This window comes from Ambystoma mexicanum, chromosome 12 (assembly GCF_040938575.1).
Source record: "Ambystoma mexicanum isolate Mex_15411 chromosome 12, UKY_AmexF1_1, whole genome shotgun sequence".
Classification (NCBI taxonomy): domain Eukaryota; kingdom Metazoa; phylum Chordata; class Amphibia; order Caudata; family Ambystomatidae; genus Ambystoma; species Ambystoma mexicanum.
The window spans coordinates 586,008,967-586,023,420 of record NC_090936.1 but is presented as its reverse complement, the minus strand read 5'-3'; the positions used below and the strand labels follow the sequence as shown (position 1 = coordinate 586,023,420).

The following is a 14,454-nucleotide window of genomic DNA, read 5'->3' as shown; positions in this document are numbered from 1 at the left end:
TTTGTGCAAGACTTTGATTTAAGAAGTGCATCAGATCCATAGACTGTGTTCCAATTGACTTTCGCTGCCCAGTCTTAGGGGGGATTCTCAGAAATGTGCTAATTGCCTTCTACCTTAGAGACCCCCAGCTCTTTTTGCTGGACTTCAGGACTTTTAATTTCTAACCTGGAGAGAGCGAGACCTTTTTCTCCAACTCTCTCAAGTATTTTTCTTTAATCTGAACACTGTTTCTTTTGGTTTTGGAGTCTGACAAACTCCATAAACATCATCTTTTTGCATTGTGTCATACAGTGCAGTGACAGTCTCTCAGATTTCCCAAAGGTTTAACTACCTTCTCTTGGATAAACTACTGTTTCCAAGAGCAGTGAAGTGAAATTGACTTAACTTTCTAGAGCCAGCACACACTATATTACAATAGAGTGTTGGAGGGGTTACTTCGTATCCCCCTTGTCTACTTTCTCATGTAACATTTTTATGCTACCCTTTCCACAATGAATGGCTGGTGGCAGTGGTTTACTTTCTCCTACCATTGTGTGTTTCTACCACGGGCGGCAACTGCAGCAAGGCATCCATGGGTGCCCATTTTGTCAAAATGGCCCCAGTCTTCTTTTTTCGCCATTTCTTGTTGCAAAGGTCCTTCTTGAGATTTACTATGCACGCCAAACCAGGTTTGTTCCATTTGTTTGTCTTATCTTTGGAGCCAGAGGTGGGCTTCAGCCATGAAACCTGCCAGAGGGTCTGGCAGGGCAGGAAGTGAGGGAGGTTCCTGAAACTGCCTGTGATTAATTCCCTTGGTTACAGGAATGCACCCAATGGTGATTGGTCGGCTGGCTGTCTTTTGAGGACAGCCACCCTGCTGTGTGAGTGACAGCTAGGCTGCAAATGAATGGGAGACACCTGCATAAAAGGCAAGGTCTATTGCTTGGAAGGCAGTCACCCACTGGACAAAGAAATCTGAAGGAGAACTTGGAAGAGACGCCTGCTGCAACTCCTGGACCATTGGTTTGCCCGGTGAAGATCTGCTGCAGAGCTGAAGCCCCAAATTCGCCTCTACTAGAGAAGCTCTGCGAAGGACGACTTCTCCCCTTGGGTTGGTGGGACCAATCAACCCCAAAGCAAACTCATCTGGACATCCACTCGGAGCTGGCTGTACTTCCATTGCTGCTGCAGGAACCAATTGCCAGGGAGAGGAAACCAGGATCGAGTGCATCATTTTTAAGTCGGACCCGAGCTCCAGGAAGATCCTCCGGTGTCCCAAGAAGCAGGAAGTACCAAGCCCGAGCCACCTCAGAGTGCTTGACCCCAGATGCTAGAAAAAAAGTCCATAAGGTATCGGAGAACTGTGATGGTGCTATATGCGAGAAGCTGAAACCGTGAAGTGCCGCTGATCTCAAGTTTGCCCATTGCTGCCCCCGACATTCAAACCGTAGTGCTGGAGTCCCCAGACGGCCTCCCTCTTGTCCCCATGACTGAGGCCCAGGAACAACAAGATCTGCAATACTACAACTGGAACAGAAGCCAGCTGGAACCAATTTCTTCAGACCTAAGGTACTGTAAACTAAAGGGTACTTACGTATTGTGTAGCCTTGCTATCTCTCAGTTGAGACTTGTCTTGGTTGCTTTCGCAGAGTTTATTGCAGCTTTACCCCTCACAAGCATCCCAGCTTGTGGCCCTACAGTGATCCAATTGTTTATAAATACTTCTAAAACATTGTGCAAGACTTTTTACCTACCTGCAAAGTGCTTCAGCTCATCTAGACTTTTGCTCAACTAATATTGGCTGCCCTGGCTCCCTGAAAGACTCTTCTTACATCGGACTTTGTGCTTTAACTATCCATCAACAAAGGTCACACATTAGATAACTTGTGTAGCTGGAAAAGGGTTAATTTACTTTGCATTGGTGGGTTCAAAAAGTACCTACCTGCTTAAGAATATTTGTTAACCATTGTTTTATTCCCCCCTTTTTCCTTTTGACACTAACCTCAGTATTGTTCTAAATGTCCAAAGTGTCCTAGTTATTTAAGTCACCTCAGGGTGTAGGAATTGTCTGTCATCCCAGATGAGTATCTACTGATTTAAAGAAACAGTGTGCATTTTGAAGTATAATTTTGTGTTACATATATTTGCTCCCTTCTAAAGAAGGCTTATACAACTGACTGTTAAATTAATAAATAATTGTTTAATCAAGAAACCTTGAAAGTAAGTGTTTATTTGGATACTTGTCACTGGGAATCTGTTATAACCCCACAGCTCACATTGACCCCTCTTGAGATAAGCCAGGCTGCTCAGTCACTCTACCAACTTGTGTAGTACATGCTTATACCAAAAGGTTGGGTTAACTATTGCCAAGAGGACAAGGCTGGTGCAGTCTCCCACAGGGTACTGCATACAATCTTGCCTAACACCCTGGCTCCCCGAAGACTCTTCAAGTCCATTGACTTTGATATGGGTTGTCCCTCGTAGGTGGTAGCTTGTTGTACATCGTTACTGCTGGGAAAGTCTTATCTAGATTTCATTAAAAGGTTTAGTTGTCCTCACATAAACTGAGAAACTGTCCAACTTATTTCTTTCCCTAACATTACGGCAACCTCAGAATCTGCTAGGTATAACTAGTGTGATACTGTCCTTGTGATTGAAGCCACCTCCGAGTAGGAATTGTGTAAGCAGCATATCCAAAGATTATCCACTAACTTGTTTTGATTCTGAAAAGTAATTTTAAAGTATATTTACATTATTAAATTAATTGCCTTTGAAAAGAATGCTTATTTAAAACTTGATGTTAATTAAATAAATAACTTTATAACTGAAACCTTCAGTGTAAGTGTTACTTGGCTACCTGTATCTACGGATTTCATTTCTACAGCTCACATTTACCCCTCTTGAGATAGGCCGGGCTGCTCTGTCACAATACAAACTTGTGTAGTACAGACCTATACCAAAAGGTGGGTTACCTAATACCAAGCAGATCAGTGTTGTGTAGTCTCACACTGTGACTGCATCAATTCTTACTTAACACACTTCCTCTTAGATCTTGTTTTACCCGGTTTAGAAGTTTCCCTCCCAACACTAGGAGTTACAGTGAAGTCTTCAGCAGAAGGCCCAACAGTCTTAAGGTGTTTATAGCCTTAGACTGGTCTTTCCTGGTTTTCCACCAGTTTTGAGAATTACCCATCTACCCCTTCCTTAGAAGCAGTGTGGGTCAAAGACTTTGCAATTGGATTGCCTTAAGGAGCATGTTTTGGGCTCCCATTTCCCTAATATTCTAGTTTCTGGGTTGCCTTTGTTAGAGGTCACCCCACTAACAAAAGGGCTTACAGTGGAGTCCTCTGTAGAGGGTGCCACGGGCTCAGCATGGACTCTAGCCAATCTGGTTTGCTCCCGTTTCTTCCTACTGAGGCCTGGGGGCACTGGACACTACTCCTAGAGTCTTTCCACAATAGGACTCTCCCAGGCACCTCATTCTGAACACTGACGGGGCTCCTTACTGTCATTGTTGCACTGAATGAGAACTGGCAAAATAGGAGCCATCTGAACAAAAACTTCTCATCCACTACTGTTCTGCCGGCCTCAGTGTCTCTCATGGCAGGCGTCTCCGGACCATCTAGACGAACACGTCTATATAATATTCTTTTGTGTTATCTGGGATAGAGCTACAACCATCCATATTCTGGTTTTCACACAGATCTAAAGACACTAAAGACATGCTGGCTTGAACTCCAATGGCTTCTTCAGCCAGTACGTGAAAGTGTGCACTAGCCATGTGTACTTCTCCCGCAGGGATGAAGGTTAAGGAGGCAGTGTGGACCCCTGAAGGCTTACCCTTACATCTGGGATTCCCCTTTCACATGATCTACAGACCCACATACAAAACACTTACCAAATGCTCTTAAGAATGGGGGTTTCTGTTGATCTCCCTCTGGTTAGGCACCAGAGGGTTTACTAGACCTACCAACAGGTTTCTCATGGAATCTACCCTTTTATGTTTGTGGCCCTCTTCTGGGGGGTTGTAATTAGAAACTTCCTTATCCTCATTCTTGTGCTGTCTTCCGTCCTCCTATTTGTGAGTATCCCCAGGATCCTTACGAGTGGCCCTGTTGGCTACCATGAGTCAGCAGTTTGTGCTAGTTTCTTAGGATCAAGTTGCAAGTGATCTTGCAGCTCAGGAGAGCAGGTATCAAAAATAGTTTCAAGCAAAAAGAGATTTCTCATTCCCTCAAAAGGAGTTCACTCTGTAATCCTTAACCCAACCATCAAAGTTCTTCAAAACATTCACATACCCAGTTAGCCCAAGGGGTACCATCAGTCTTTTTGAGGGTCCTAAACCTCTGACGGTAATGGGAAGCAGTCTTCCCAAATCTAGCTATTAATGCCAGCTTAACTAACTCAGTCTTTTCTGTCACTCAACTCCATAACAACATCACACCCATTCTGGGGTAGCCTAGACATGAGCCATGCAATCAAATCACTCCCTCTTATTCCTTGTAGACTATAGGTGTATTCAAACATACTCAGCCAATGCAACGCATCCTCATCATTCTCTTCCATATCATTTTGGTTAGTAGGGTTTGCAGGCCTACTTCCCATACTTTGGTAGGAACCTTGTATGAAGTTCACATTTGCTTCCTTTCAGAGTCAGACCCCTAGCTTTAAACAGATAATTCAGTTGATCTACTGTCAGGCTAGTGAGGTCTGACTCATTAAAGTTATCCATACTATGCATGTTGGGCACAAGTACAACAAATAGTCGCTGTAACCACTCTACGCCAATCCCACCGCCTGCCACCAGTGTTAGGTAAGAATGAGTGCAGTCACACCGTGTGAGACTACACAACACTATCTGCTTGGTATTAGGTAACCCACCTTTTGGTATAGGTCTGTACAACACAAGTTGGTAATGTGACTGAGCAGCCAGGCCCATCTCAAGAGGGGTAAATGTGAGCTGTAGAGCTGTACAAATGAAATCAGTCAATACAGGTAGCCAAGTAACACTTTACACTCAAGGATTGTTATAAATGGGTATTTATCCAACATCAGTTTTAGTAAAGCATTCTTTAAATAGGCAATTGTTTGTAACAGTCAAGCAAACTTTGGAATTACTTTTCAAAATCAATAAAGTTGGTGAATACTCTTTGGAGATGCGAATACCTTTCTCCTACACCCGGACGTGACTTCAATACCAAGGATAGTATTGCATTCATATATAACACCAGTATACTTTTTAGACCCAGAGTTTCAGAAAGGAAGGGTTAAGGAAAAATAGAAAGGTTAGAACATTTACTTATAATGTGAGTATGATATGAATCCTCCAATGAAATCTAGGTAAGCCTTTTCCAGCAGAAAAAGTGTTCAACAAAGTTCAACCCATGAGGGACAAGCAATGCCAAAGTCAATGGATTCAGAAAGGTGCCTTTAGGGAGCCAGGACAGCCAAAGTCATTTGGACAAAGTCAATAGTTCTGATGCACTTCTTGGATAAAAGTCTTTCACAAAGTCAGATAGTTCAGAAAATAAATCACTGAAGCCACACAAGCCGTTAAGCCTGTGCAAAGGGAGTTGAAATCAACTCAGAAAGTTAAGCAGATCCAGATTTCAAGTGAGGCAGCACGATTTAAGGCGAGAAGGTAAGCATCCCAACCCCAAAACAGTACATCTGGTTAGAAGAAAAGTGGTCCAGCTGGATTCCGTCTCGCTACAGCCAAGCAGACCCTGGTTCCTGAGCCTTAGTCGTGGTGACAAGAGGGAGGACGTCTGGAGGGCTTCCATGGCAGCACTTCAGAATATCATCGGCAGCTACAGGCTCTCGTCATTTCAGCAGCACTTTGCGGTTTAAGCTCTTCGCAAACAGCACTGCGGTTGGACTTTCCTTGCTCCCTCGGTCCTGGACTCTGGTGAGGGAACTCTGGGTTGGGATTTCCTGCTTCTGGAGCGTCCTTCGGAACCTCCTGGAGCTTTTGAACAGATGTGTTGCGTGGCAGATGTTGCACTAGTTTATGGACACTCGACCCCTGCCATTGGGATTCTGCAGCAACGGAGAGGCACAGCAAGTCAGAGATTGCACCAGAGTGGAGTTCGTCTCAGGGTTATTTGGTCCCACTAACCCAAAGGAAGAAGTCGTCTCGTCCAGAGCTGCTCTGTCGATTCGAAAAAGGGGGTCAGAAGAGCAGCAGGTCTTCCCCAGGACTTCGAGGTCCAGCAGGCTTCTCTTCACGATTTCTGTTTCGGATGTTTCTTCCAATGGTCGACTGTCTCTAAGCCCCAAAACCCTCGCCTTTTAAGCAAGTTTCCAATTCATTCACAGTCTAGGCTGTCAATCGCAAAGCAGGGTGGCTGTCCTTTCACCCAAGAAAATATAAACCTTAAAAGAAATTCAAAGGATTTCGCAGTGACGCTACACTGAAGGTGCTGTGTGTCACCATACAAAAAGCAGATTCCTATGGCGTTTGTCAGACTCCAATAACAGTGAAAACATAAAATCCAAATTATGGAAAAACACATTAGAGAGAAAAAGATCCCACTCACTGAGGAGTTAAAATTGAAAAGTCCTAAATCCAGCAAAAGAGCTGGCAGTTCTAAGGTTGAAGGGAATTAGCACAGAAATTAAAATGTTCCTTAACACTGTGGATTTGGTGCCTTTTACAGCCAGATGAAGAACGAATATTGATGGTCGGATTCTCTTCACTCTCTCGGTCCTGCACTCTGGTGAGTGGACTTCAGGGATTCTAATCGTGTCTTTGGAGATCCAGCAAGAGTCCACCAAACTTTCGGATGAATACGGACTTCGCAAGACCGTGCACCGCACACTGGCTTCAGGACCCAGTATATTGGCGGTTTGCAGGCCAGCAAGCTTGCAACACGTCATCGGAAGGCTCAAAATGTATGTCTACTTGAGACTAGTGGATCTCACCAGCCTCTAGGTAGGAGTCGTCGTATTTGGGACACCCAGGTAGATTGGAAGGAAGGGATACATCAGTCTCCGGTTAACAGGCTCTCCAGTCACTGGAAATGGCTACAGACGTCTTTTCTTCATCTTCCTCTTTGGATTCAGCTCCAGTGGTCGACTTGTCAGCAGCTTACAGGTTCAGGGTATTTATCAGGAACTACAGCACAACCTCAGCAAACTCTCCCAGCAGTTTACAGAAAGGAGCGGTCTGTCTGTCCAATCAGGACAAACAGCACCCCCATTGGGACTTGGTTCTCTTCAGGCAAGATGAAAGACAAAGGGCTGCAGATTTTTGGACTCCTCCCTCGCTTTCTGCCCTCTCAGACATTCTTGAGCCTAGGCGTGGAATACAAAGGATTCCCACCGAAGACCAAACTTTCATGTAGGTCGTTCCCACCTAAAATCGCAGAGGAAGACCTCAGAAACTACAAGTAAACAAAAAATGGTGAAAAAGAAGGAGCCCACCATTCTAGCAGAATGGTGGACTTCTGTGCATTACCAAGGCTGATTTAACAGCCTGCGAGTAATAAGACTAAAAGGTCACGAAGGTAAACCAACTGCCACTAGCCATTCAAGTAAACATGCAATTGTAACACAAATGTTACCAGGTAAGTAATAAAGTGGATACATTGCATCTTCCCAGCACTCAATATAAGGTGGGGTGTGCTGGCTCACTTAAATCAATGTACAAGGGATGTGAATCCCACTCACACTTTCCTGATAATAGCCTGGACTGCTCTCCACGTTTACCTTAATTGGGCTTTGGCTAACCGCTCACCCCTGTTCACTAACTACTACAGTGGCCTCTGTGACGAATCTGGAGACTTCCGTACTCAGTACTGATAGCCTTATGGACTAATCCGTTTCCCTACAAGAATGAGCAAAACGACAAGGGAAGTAAAGCAGAAGGCTTTAATTAACACCATAAAGCCAGCACAGGAGTCTAAGCAAAGCAAAAAGAAAGTATGTTCCATAGATGTCCATGGGAAGAAAACCGCAAAAAGAAAATCATTCCCCAACAATGTCATAGCAGCCCCAAGTCAACCAAAGTGGTCGCTACACAAAGCACTTCAGGCCAGGGTTGGGACCCCAAGCCAACTGTATTGGGCAATGGCCAGAGCATAGCTTCTGGCTGAATGTTAGTACTTACTAGGTAGTTACACAACTGTGATGCACTTTTACACAAGTTCAAGATAATCCTATTATGTGCGCGTTTTACCTTGTGGAAGTTATACTTTTTCTGTTTAATTGGGTGCCCCCAGAGGCCATCTGGTATCCCAGAGCACTTTCTAAGAGGCAAGACTGATTAATGGATGTAATGTATTTTGATACTCAATCTGCAGACTTAAAACAAGAGACACAGAAACCCATGCATAAACCTACACAGAACACACTATGTTTCACCCAGCAGGATCTGTGAATGTCATTCTCCACAATCACTTCATTTCTCCATTCTTAATTTTTTTTACTTGCCTGCAGAGAGTTTCCTCTTCTATAAACCCACTTTCTAGAGAGCTGTCGCCACTTCATTGGCTAGCCCCCGTGACCACAAAGCACCTTCACTTATCTACAAAATCCACCATCTTTAGTAGCTTAGAATCTTCCCATCTCTCGGCAATCTGCATCTCTTTCCCTTCTTGCCACCATCATAACTTGCTTTCACCTAGTTCATACCTTAAACCTCCCCATTTCCAGGGCATTAATATGGTCACCTTCACTTTCCTGTTCAGCAAATCCAACATCCTTTCCACTCCTGAAAGTAACAGTTGTATTCCCCCACCCCCTCCCACCTCACTTCCTGCTTGGGAAAATTGTGGTAGTCCATTGTTCTACTAACATTTGTCTGTCTTTGCCTTCGCTGCCAATACCGTTGGTGCATATAGCTCTATCTATTGCTGCAGCATACCCCCACCTCCTTTCAAGGAACGCCTCCCTCCCCCTTCCTCTTTCACTCCGGATCTTCTTACCATGGTAAGTGTCATGCGGTCAATCTCGTGTTTGTCCTTCGTCTTGTGCTGGCGGAAGGGACTGTGCCTGGATAATGAGAAAGCAGAAACAGCCAGGTCAAGCTCCATGTCAGAAAGGCACGAGAACTGCCAGTAACTTTATATCCCCCACGCCTGACCATTTGGTTCCAGCACCCTCGCCCTCCCATGCCATTAATTACATGCAATTTTTAACAGCAATTTTCCACAGAAAGAAGCAAGCACACAAAGCCTTCAGAGCCTGTGAGAAGTAGATGGATGCAACCTTGTTCTGCCAGCATTGGCCTTCCCCCTTGTGAGACAGGCATAGTATCAAGAGATGGCACAGAGAGATGAATAGATTTTCAGAATCTTTATTCGCAATGGTCGGGATGGGTAAATGCCTAACTTGCCCCAACTACAAGATGGTAATGTTCCCTAATGGAAAGAAAACTAAAGTTAGTCTACGTCTGTCAGTCAAAAGCAAAATATGAATGCCCTCAATTCTACAAAGTACTAGGGTGTGTGGGATTTGGCCAACTCAATAGTGTTCAAAGTAAAGTTAATGTGACAATGGAGCTCATCTGCAGCACCCTTGCCCAAGATCAAGACACTTTAGTTTAGAAAGTTCCACAGGTTCTCCGGATTCACTTGACAGCTCAGGTATTTACTTGGCAAAAAGTCCTCAGTACCTTTTCCTTTAAAGTTCTGCAGGTTTCTCCGGGTCTCAGTTCCTTGGACCCAAAATGCTGCCAGGCTCATACTTCTTTAATAGGTCTCTCAGGCTTCCCTCACTGTTAGGGAGAATTCTCAGAAATGTGCCAATTCCCTTCTACCTTAGAGACCCCCAGCTCTTTTGCTGGACTTTAGGACTTAATTTCTAACCTGGAGAGAGTGAGACCTTGCTACTTATTAATTTATTCCACAATCATTTAGAAAACATTCACTAGAAGGAGGCAACTTAATATCATACACATATACACTTCAATACCAAACCAATAAGTTTGAGTAAATTAGGCTTCCCTGAAATAGGAGCAAATTGGCATTTCAGTTACTTTAAATGGGAGTAAAAAGGCACAAGTTAATAAAATAGACCACAAATACTTTCTTAGGTAGTGCAACCAGTTTCAGTTCACTAGAGGACTCAATTCAGTTCAATACGCTGAGGCCAAAGGCAATGGGCTAGTGTCTTGGATAGGAAAGAGCAGTTCTTGTAGTAAACGCTAAAATCTTTGCCAAAGTTCTCAGAAGTAGGTTGTACGAAAAAGAATATGTTGGTTCACAAGCAGATTAAGCCTGCAAGTTAGGAAAGTTTCACAAACTTTCACCGCGAGAGGCAAGTTCTCCCAATCGGGTTGGCACAGTACCTTAGTATGAAGAAAAGATGCAGCTGAAGACATTGGTTCCTGGCAGTTCCTGCAGATCTCACGGTTCCTGAGCCTCAGTCGTAGGGACAAAAGGGAGGATATCGGGGACTCTGTACTGCACGGGACTGGTCAAACAAGCTGGCAAAATGGAATATCTTCGGTTTGAGTAGCTGTCTTCAAGCACACAAGCTGGTGTCCTTCCCCCTGGTTAATCCTAACCAGCTCCGAGAATGGTATCCAGGTGGTTTATGAGTTGATTGGTCCCACCAACTCAAAGGAAGAAACCGTCCTTGAAGGGGCTTCTCTGTCAAGATAAACTTGGCAATTCGAACCAGCAGCAGGGCTTCACCGGGCAAACAAACGGTCCAGGAGTTGCAGCAGCCGTCATCTTCCAGCTCGGTTTCGGTTCTTTCATTCCAGTGGTCGACTCTGCCTTCCAGTCCAAGAGACTCGCCTTTTAAACAGTTGTCTCCCTTTCATTCCAGCCTAGCCATCACTCAACCAGCAGAGTGGCTGTCCTTGTGGGACAGTCAGCCAGCCAATCACGCGAGAGTGCATTTGGTTCTCCTAGGAGACTAAGCACAGGGAGTGTCGGAAACCTCCCCCACTTCCTGCCCACCCCAGACACTCAGACGCCAGAGGCGGTCTTCAGTCTTGAAGCCCGCCAAAGGCATAGAAACAAAGGGACCAAACCTGGTTTGGCGTGCAGAGAAAAACACTATAAGGACCTTTCCAAAAAGAAAAGAAAAAAGACCGGGACCTGTTTAAACAAAGGGGCTTGAGGGGCCAAAAAACATGGCTCCCGCGATTTTTAGCTACCAGTGTTCTCAGTCGCGAAAATCATGGTAGTTTGTTGTAAAACCACTGCCACCAGCCATTTCGATACGAAAGGGTAGCATTTGACTGCTACATGACTTTCTAGACACAGGGGATACTAGGTAACCCCTCCAGCACTCTATTGGAAGATAGTGTGTGCTGGGTCTAGGAATTTAAAAAAAGACTAGTAAAGTCAGTTTAACCTTACACTCTATGGGAAACAATAGTTTATCCACGAGAAGGTATTTAAACCTTTTGGAAGTCTAAAAAGACATCCCTGTGTCACTGCACTGAGGGTGCTTTGTAACACACAGGAGAAGATGATGCCCATGGAGTTTTCTAAAACTCCATTATCAAAGAACACAAGAGTAAAACACACATCAAAATACATGAAAGAGTGGGAAAAAAGGCTCACACTCCTTCCAGGTAAAAAAAATCAAGTCCTCAAAATCCAACAAAGTTGCTGGGGGTCTCTAAGGTGAAGGGAATTAGCACATTTATGAGAATTCTCCCTAACAGACCTTTTTCCCACTCATGTATTCTTCTTTAATTTGAACACTGCATTTCTTTTGACTTTGGAGTCTGACAAACTCCATAGGCGGCATCTTTACATTGTGACACAGCACTTTCAGTGCAGTGGAACAGGGAAGTCTCTTAGATTTCCCAAAGGTTTAAATACCTTCTCTTGGTGAAATGACGGTTTCCAAGAGCAGTGGAGTAAAATTGACTTTACTTGCATTTTGTACCTTTCTAGACCCAGCACACACTATCTTACAATTGGGTGCTGGAGGGGTTACTTGGTATCCCCTTTGCCTAGTTTCTCATGTAACATTTGTATGTTACCCTTTCTACAAATAATGGCTGGTGGCAGTGGTTTACTTTTTTTCGCCATTTCTTGTTGGAAAGGTCCTTCGTGAGATTTACTCTGCGCGACAAACCAGGTTTTGTCCCTTTGTTAGTTTTGTCTTTGGGAGGATTCACGAGTGAAGCCCGCCACTGCCTCCAGCATGTCTGGCAGGGGCAGGAAGGGAGGGGAGGGAGGGAAGTGCCCGAACCTCCATGTGCTTAATCCCCTTGGTTACAGGAATGCACCCAAAGGTTATTGGCCGGCCAAAGACAAAACAAACAAGTTGTGAGAAGGAGCTGCCGGTTGTACTGAAGCTGAAAGTGAGAAAAAACTTGGTTTAACATGGTTCTCCCTTACGGGAGTCGCACAAGAAACCAAGTGAAGAGTAATATTTTCTGGTGGAACTTTTGTGAGTTGTACTTTTATGTTTGGGAAAAAAAGACAACATTGGTACTTTGAAGGATAACCGAGGGGGTCTAAGCTTGGCTGAGTGTTAGGCAAGACGGTGTGCAGTACCCTTTGGGAGACTACAGCAACCTTGACCTCCTGGCTATAGGGACCCAACCTTTGGTACAAGTCTGAACTACACAGGTTGGAAGTGTGGCTGAGCAGCCAGGCTTATCTCAAGAGGGGTCAATGTGAGCAGTAATGTTGTGACACAGAGTTTCACAGTAGCAGTTATTAAAATAAACACTTACACTCAAGGTTTCTTGATAAAACAGCTCTTCATTTATTTCACAGTCCGTTGTATAAGCCTTCTGCAGAACACTTATAATACACTTCAAAACACACTCTGTTTCTGTAAATCAGATGATACCCATTGGGGATTGCACACAGACATCCTACACCCTCAGGTGACTTAAATAGCTAAGACACTGTGGATATCGATTTATCACTGGTACATTTACAGCAATACGGAATTTGTTGTAAAAGATAGAAGTGCGAATAAAACAAAAGTTAACAAATAATTCATAAACAGGTAAGTACTTTTTGAAACCTTCCATGTTCAGTAAATTAACCCTTTCCTGGGGAAAAGATAAAGCACAGAGTCAGAGGTAAGAAGAGTCACTCAGCGAGCCAGGACAGCCAATGTTAATTGCCCAATGTCTAGGGGAGCCGAAGATATGCTTTGCAGGTAGGTAGTCTTGCACAATGTTTGTAGAAATGGCCACAAGCTGGGAGGCTTGAGAGGGGCAAAGCTTTAGCAACTCTGCAACAGCAACGAAGACAAGTCTCAACTGAGAGCTAGCGAGGCTACACAACAAGAGGTAAGTTCTTAGACTTTACAGTGCCTCTGGTTAGAAGAAATGGTTCCAGCTGGCTTCTGTTCCTGTACAGCTCTGCAGATCCTGTTGTTCCGGTGCCTCAGTCGCGGGGAAAAGAGAGCGGACGTCTGGGGACTCTTGCACTGCAACGGGAAGGTCAGCGGCAGCAATGGGCAAATTTCAATTCAGCGGTTCTTCGTTGTTAGGGAGAATTCTCAGAAATGTTCTAATTCCCTCTACCTTAGAGACCCCCAGCAACTGCTGGATTTTGAGGGCTTTTTTTTTTTTTTTAACCTGGAGAGAGTGAGACCCTTTTTCCCCACCCTATCATGTATTTTAATGTGATTTTGTATGGTGTGTTTTTGGTTGTGGAGTCAAACTCCAGGGGCATCTTTCATATTGTGCCACACAGCACCTTCAGTGCAGTGCCACTGGGAAGTCTTTCAGATTTCCCAAAGGTTTACATAGCTTCCTTCTTTGGGATAAACTGTTTCCCAGAGCAGTAAAGTGAAATTGACTTTACTTACATTGTAACTTTCTAGACCCAGCACACACTATCTTACCATAGGGTGCTGGAGGGGTTACTTAGTATCCCCTTTGGCTAGCTTCTCATGTAACATTTTTATGTTACCCTTTCCTCACTGAATGGCTGGTGGCAGTGGTTTACTTTTTACTACCATTATGGGATTTTACTGCGGGCTGCGTTTGCAGCCACAGAAAAGCACCCATGGGTGCCATTTTTGTCAAAATGGCCCTGGTCGTCTTTTTTCACCATTCCTTTGAGGAAAGGTCCTTCTTGAGATTTACCAAGTTTGGTCCCTTTGTTCATTGTGTCTTTGGCGGGATTCACGCCTCTGGTTCCAGTATGTCTGGCAGGGGCAGGAAGTGAGGGAGGTGTCCGAAACTCCCTGTTCTTAATCCCCTTGGTTACAGGAACGCACCCCCAAGGTGATTGGCCGGCTGGCTGTCTGGCAAAGACAGCCACCCTGCTGGGTGACTGACACCTAGGCTGGACTGAATGGGAGAAACCTGCATAAAGGGCGAGGCTTTTTGGCTTGGAAGGCAAAGTTGACCACTGGACAAAGTAATCCGAAGAAGAACTTGGAAGGGACGCCTGCTGCAACTCCTGGACCGTTGGTTTATCAAGTGAAGCCCTGCTGCTGTGCTGAAGCTCTGAATTTGCGTCGACTAGAGAAGCCCTGCAAGGACGACTTCTCCCTTTGAGTTGGTGGGACCAATCAACTCCAAAGTAAGCC

At 44.7% G+C, this 14,454-nt stretch overlaps 1 protein-coding gene across 1 annotated transcript in view; it reads right to left on the bottom strand.

Moving 5' to 3' along the window:
• The window catches only part of GRK2 (G protein-coupled receptor kinase 2), a 474,914-nt gene that overhangs the window by 130,849 nt on the left and 329,611 nt on the right, over nt 1-14,454 (bottom strand). Inside the window, exon 14 of the mRNA XM_069628947.1 lies at nt 8,907-8,973. Within this exon, the coding sequence (XP_069485048.1) occupies nt 8,907-8,973 (67 nt within the window). The remainder of the gene's footprint in view (nt 1-8,906; nt 8,974-14,454) is intronic.